At 29.6% G+C, this 6,926-nt stretch overlaps 1 protein-coding gene across 1 annotated transcript in view; it reads left to right on the top strand.

Annotated features, from left to right (window-relative positions):
- LOC107612116 overlaps positions 3,339–6,926 on the top strand; it is an 11,653-nt gene continuing 8,065 nt past the window's right edge. Inside the window, exons 1-2 of the mRNA XM_021108133.1 lie at positions 3,339–3,349; positions 4,659–4,770. Of these exons, the coding sequence (XP_020963792.1) occupies positions 3,339–3,349; positions 4,659–4,770 (123 nt within the window). The remainder of the gene's footprint in view (positions 3,350–4,658; positions 4,771–6,926) is intronic.

Genomic DNA, 6,926 nt, shown 5'->3' with positions numbered 1-6,926 from the left:
ACCTCACTTTTATTAGTTGGAAGAAAAATCCAGTTTTAGTATATTTCTCGTTATTATATATTTTTCTCTAATCATATATCCACTATTTTCTTTCCTTCGTTTCAACATTTTGAACCTGGGTTTAACTTATCGTAGTTCTCACTTCTTAGTCATTCTATTAGATTTAGTTTATAACTATTGAAATTCTTTGATTAACATAAGAGAAAAATATATTATAACTACCTTTAAAATTACGACTTTTTTTTTTTAATTTGACAATGAAATAAAATTAGAGTTGTTGGTCTACACCATTAAAAAAAATAATACTATGCAATTATATTTGTACATATAACATCTTCTTAATTTTTTATATGCAAAACTTAAGATTCTGTATTTCTTTGTTTATGCCATAAATAAGTATTATTTACAATAATTTGTATTGATTTAAAAGCTTAAAAACTTTTGTACGTATTAATTTTATATTTAATATCAAAACATGAAAATTTACTATGTCATTTTACTATTAATGTATGTAGTATTACATTATAAAAATATAAAATAGAATTGTATTATTAAATTTTAGTAATTTTAATTAGTTTAATAAATTATATGATATTTAAAAAGAAAATAAAATGAATAAGAAGAAAATAAAAAGAAATAGAAGAGATAAAAGACTACAATAAAATAAATTGAGTGTGAGAGTTTTATTTTTTTTACAAATTTTATATCACATCCATTTCAATAATAATAAATAAAAATACATCAACTTGATATTTAAGAGAAAATAATGAGATAAAATCATAACACAGTTCTAAAACAAAAGCTTAAATTAAACCATAATATCATTGCACAACACAAATTGAAAGTAATTTCACACTATAATATACCACACAAACAGGTAAATGACTTAAGTTTAATTATGAAATTTTTTTATTTATGCATACATGATAACACCATGGTCTATAAATGCTTCATGGATAACATATCATATATTGCTCTGAATGATGAGCATGGGTGTTGAAGAGTGTGTGGTAGTTTGTGTCTACGATAGTTGCCTTCTTGCGACGACGCCTCATAGGAAGAAAAAGAATTGTTGTAAAAGCTATCTAATGCAAGAGTAATTGGTAAATAAATGATATTTTCTTCTAGCATATATAGTCTTTTATAGTGGTAAAATAAAAATGGAAGAAATAAAATTTTATATTTTTATATTCGGAATAGAATTTGATATTTATCGTAATAAAATTAAATAACTAATCAGTTATAATTCATGTATTTAAATAAATAAAATAAAAATATTTTTAAGAATTAATCAAATTAGTTAGTTGATACAAATAATTAGTATAATTGATTTTATTTAATTTGTTGAATTCAAAGAAATAAATTAGGAAATAATTGATTGAATTAATTAGTTGATATAATTAATTTATTATAATTGATTGGATTTAATAAATTAAAAAAATAAATAGAAGACTTTTTTCTAGAAGACTTTTTTATTTAAACTTCTAGTTTTTCTGATAAAACTCAATAAAAATTGAAAACTTAATCCACTTATTCTAAACTAACTTAGCTTCTTTTGGATTCATAAAATAAGAAATCTTCATCTTCTATATAGAGATAAGCAGTTTTCAAGGAAAAATCTACCTCAAATGTTAGGTATAGCCGTATAGGGAAAATTTAATTAAATAAAATAACAGCACATGTGTCTTACCTAAATTATGCAAGGGATTTATCATAATAAATAATTTTTGGACACTTGAGTGGACTTTTAAGTTTTAATTGTTCACTAAAATCTTGTCACTCGAGTAATATCTTATAATATCTAAACATATCATAACAAGTGGTATAAAGTGATTCACTTTCTAATGCATTTAAAATATTTAAAATTTAAACTCGAAGAATGAAATAGTTATTACTTATTATCCCCAAAATTTATTACTTCATGCATCATAAAATCATGTCTAACACATTGGGGGTGTGGTTTTTCTCGCAGGCTGTGAGAATTTGTTTTTCAAGTCTTCTCAAAAGCAGAACGGAATGTGACAATGGATAGAGTAGTATAAGATCTGAATTTAATTTTAATTTTATTTGTGTGCTAAAATTTTTATATAAGTTTAGATCTATTTTATTTGTAGATTGAGAATATTCTAATTTTAGTTTTACCTGTATTTAGTAAGAAGTTCTTAATTTAACATTCATTTGAAATATATTTTTATATAAGTATATAATATATACATATAAAGAGTGTGGGTTGGTCAAATAAGATTGAGACTCAACTTACACCCTATCCAATTCACACGAAAATTCTAATCGCACTCTATTTTATTCGTTACGAATTGAATTAATAATTTTATCTGACTTAATTGAATTGGATTAAATTGAGTATTGGCAAATAAAATATACACTGCTACTCCTAAATAGAGTTCCTTTATTAACTTTTTCGCATGGTGCGAGTCAGAAAATTTTTCTGTTTTCATAAGGAACAAAAAGTTTTTATTTTTAGAATTTGTGCAGATTGTGAGAATGTTTTTTTAACTTTTTTTTTTGCTTTTTACAGTCTGTGAAAAAGTTTTGAATTGACAAAATCAACCTATGAGAAGTTTGCTTTTGCAGATTAAATTGACTAATACAATCTTTTACAATTTGTGAAATGACACTAAACTAATATTTTTTCAAAAAAAGCTCTAGCTGTTGCTGTTACTGTCACGCATGCATTTTTTTGTAGTATTATATTATAAAAAAATTTAAGAGAAGAAAAGACTCATATTATTAAGATGTGCAATAATATATTTTTTTATTAATATTATATCACAAAAATATATTTTTTATAAAATTATTTAAATCCTAAAATATATTTAAAAAATTAAATTATTTTTTTAATTTAACTTAATTTAGTTCTAATTTTAATTTCACTCCACCTCAATTTTCAATCCTTTACCACCACCAAAAAATTTAAGTGAGATAGGACTGATATAGATAAGAGGAATTAGATTTTCAAGATTTTTTTAATGAGAGTTCTCAATCTTTGCACTCTTCTTATGAGCTCCATTATTATTCTTTCTGATCAGAAGCAGAGGAACTGATCACCGTCAAATCTATAATGTCCACCATTTTTTTCATAAAATTAACAATCGGATGCAGTTCAATTTAAAAGAAATTTTATTTTTAGAATTCCAGTGTAATTCATTTGCAATAAATTATTGAAATCAACAGCAGTATTTATTTTATGTTTAATGGCACATTAATTATAAACTGACACTCATTTATGGAGTAGATTTTGTGATCCAGCATTTTTTTACTCTCATTTATAGAATAAATTTTGTGATTTAGCACCTTCTTACAAAAAAAAAAAACCGCAAATGAATAACGAGTATTATCTTTAGCAAAATTTATTTTATATGAAAGATAATTTATTTGGTGGTGGTGACGATCCTAACAGTAAATTGAGGATTGAATAAAATTAGAACTAGAGTTGGATTAGATTAAACTTGAAAGGTATCACAAGCTTGTTATCATGGCTCTCCCTTAATATATGCCATTTTATCAAGGGAAGCATTATCTGTAACAATTTTATCAAACCTAAGACAACTATGTTATTCAACATATGAAATTTTGAGATGTTGAATGGCTTGATTTATGAGCAGAAATAACATGATAAATACAACTTGACTTTTTATCATATAAATAATTTTCTACTCAATAACAATAAAAAATACTTTGAGTACAGAGTACATGAGAAACAGTTGATAATTCCTAAATAATTTGATTAATTAAACAATATTTTTCAACCATCATTTCAGAGCCAAAAATTATCATTTTATGGTAAGAAAAACATTTTCAATTTAAACAGAATCATATCATAGCATAAGGAATTGTCCAACATATCAAAACATAAAGGGATTATCAAATCACAACTAAATCCCAAATTCAACAAATGTTTCAACAAAACAGAGCATGAGGCATCAACTCAGCAGAACATAAAAGGATTATCAAAAGATAACTAAGTTCCAACAGATATTTCAACAGTTCAGAACATAGATCATCAACATCAAAAAGCATTAATAACAACAATTCAGAACATAAATCATCAACAAACCATAAGGCATATGTACAGTGTAAGACCCAGAATTTTCAAATAAATCTTGTTATGAATTAATTTCAATTCATTTAATTCATTAGAAATTTTATCTTTAGAAATTATTTTATTAAAGCTAATTAAATCAAAAATTAAATCAAGTTTTGATAATTAATTAGAAATTTTACTTAATTTTATAGTTATTGAATAATTTTCTATATTTAAATTATATAGCTTAATAGTTGTAAAAGAATAAAAATTTTATATGATTTGATTTTAGATTAATTGTATTTATATCATTTAATACTTTAAGTTAAAGATAAAGAAAATTAATTATATTACCATGTATTCTCAATTAGAGTAATTTATTGAGAATCAATTAGTATTTTTATACCACAAATAATATTTTAAAGTAAGTTTAGAGATTAAATTAGTTTTTCAAATATTAATATTTTATACTCCAATTTTATTAAAATCACCAAACTATCCCTATACCTAATTTTTATCAAAACCCTAAATTCCCAAAATATCACCCTAATCCTAATTTCCCAAAAACCCAGCTGCCTTATCTCTTCAGCCACTGAACCTCCTTTTCTTCCATAAGCCACGCAGCATATTCACAGAAGAAAAAAAAAAGAAAGAAAAGAGAAAGAAGGAAAGAGAGATGGGGGACCGAAGGAAGAGAAGAAAGGGAGTGGGGAGAAGAGAGGGAGACGGCGCCGGTGGGCATCACTGCCACCGTCGCCATAGTTGTGCCGTCGGGAGGGAGATCTGAGAGAGCGAGCACAGAGTTGAGGGAGCAGAGAAGCCGCGCCGCCGCTGCACCATGCCTCGCGAACCATTGCTGCGTCGTGTCTATTGCCGTCCTCGCAGGCTCCTGTCACAGCCACTGTCCCCGCCGTGAAGTCCGTCGCCGTTGCTGCAGCTGTCAGCGCCGTCATCCATGGGTGAGGCAGAGGAGAGAGATCTGGGAGGAAGTGAGGATCGGGACCTGTCCAGCCACCGCGCACAGTTGCCGCTCCTATCGCCGGCCATCCTCATCAAATCCGCCGCCTTCGAAGCTTCTGGCCGCGACTTCTGACCGCGCCTCTGCCGCCGGAGAGCGCTGCTGCCACCGAAAACCGCCTTTGAAGCCTGTGTATGTTGGAAACTGCCGCTGAAACCCCTGTCTTCTTGGTAAGCACTTTGTTTCTGAAACTTCTTGAAATCAATGTTCCGTTGCAATCTGTTGGAGATTCTGAGATGCTGGTACCGCAGGTTTGGGTTCTGGTATTTGCGCGTCAAAATTAAGGTTGTTATTGAACCACCGGAGCTTCGGGGAGTGCCGGAGCTGCCGCCTGATCGGTTCAGAGGGTCATTGCTGCTTTGTTTCTCGTGGTGAGGTTATTTGATTCTATTTCAATTTATCGTAAATGTTCCATTACTAATTTCGTTCTGTTGCACTCAATATCAATTTCGCTTTAAATTCCAATTTATGTCAGAAAAGTGTTGTTGCCGCAATTTTTGATGCCGCTGTTGATATTGTCTGAAAATAAACAAGGTTGCTGCTACTGCTGTAAAATTGAAAATAAACAAAAGAGGAATTGATGAGTCTAACTACTGAGCTTTGACTAAATCGAGGTAGGAATTTTTCTTAAAATTTAATTTACATTACAGAGTTGTGATAAATAGATATTGATGCAAAAAGATATATTTATGTGATTATATTTGTCTTGTGGATGTAATGGATTGTTGGACTGGATTATTGGGTGCTTGATTGCTTGAGTGAAGTACGGTTGTTGATAAGAAATGGATTTGGAAAGTTATTTACTTGATTATTATGAAAAGTGGTTTTTCTTAGTTTGAAGTTAAACCGGTTTGATTTTGAGTCGGTCTGATTTTATAAATAATTTAATACTTGAGCTGGTTTGACTTTAAAAAGAGTTTCATTATTGGAATTGGTCTGATTTGAAAATACTTTGATAATGGAATTGGTTGAATTTTGGAAAGTGTTGAGATTTGGAAATGGTTGAGAAAGGACTTGAGAAATGTTTGGATGGGACCCAAAAAGGGTGGCAGTGTCCGAGTTTTAAAGGAAATGCTGCCGAAATTTTATAAAATTGGAAGCTTTATTTGAAGTAGTTAAATAAAAAGATTTGTTTTTTTAAACGTTCTATGCTTTAAGATTGATTTATTTATCAAAGAAAGAATTATGTTTTGAATTAGGACTGTTAATGAATGGGATGGAAAGAAGGATGATGAGAATTGATGAGGATTTTCCTTGAAATATGGTTTTTGAATGAAGTTGGAAATGAGATTTGGATTGATGAATGATTATGATGTTAAGAATGCTGAGATAAGATATTTGAATTATTTATATGGCTTATGAATTTGAAATATCTGAGATACGAGGTTCCCTGGATTAAGTACCGTGGCTTGCCACCACGTGTACCAGGTTGAAAACTCGATACTCTGTTGACCCTATGATGTAAGTGTGTGACCGGGCACTATATAAATTCCCGGGAATGTTACCCCCATTGAGTAATATTGATTATTTGAGAAAAAGCTATGCATAAACTCTTAGGGATGCACGTCGGGGGAAAGTCTAAGTACAATTCAGACTTGTCGGGTTGGCTGGATAACCGACAGATGAGCCTCATCAGCCATAGGACAGGCATGCATCATATGCATTTGTATGCTTTGCTTGAGTTTGAACTTGTTTTGGTTTGCCTAATTGCTAAACTGTTCGTAACTGCTACTTGAACTATTTGCTGTAACTGCTACCTAAACATGTGGTTTCCTTGTCTGTCTTGTCTGTGTTTGTCCTGGCGTGCTACATTTGAGAATGGACTTTGGTGCTGAATTAATGATTGTGTTGTTTGATTGCGTGGTT

This window comes from Arachis ipaensis, chromosome B08 (genome assembly GCF_000816755.2).
Source record: "Arachis ipaensis cultivar K30076 chromosome B08, Araip1.1, whole genome shotgun sequence".
In the NCBI taxonomy this organism is placed as follows: Eukaryota; Viridiplantae; Streptophyta; class Magnoliopsida; order Fabales; family Fabaceae; genus Arachis; species Arachis ipaensis.
This window is presented reverse-complemented; position numbering and strand designations above follow the sequence as displayed.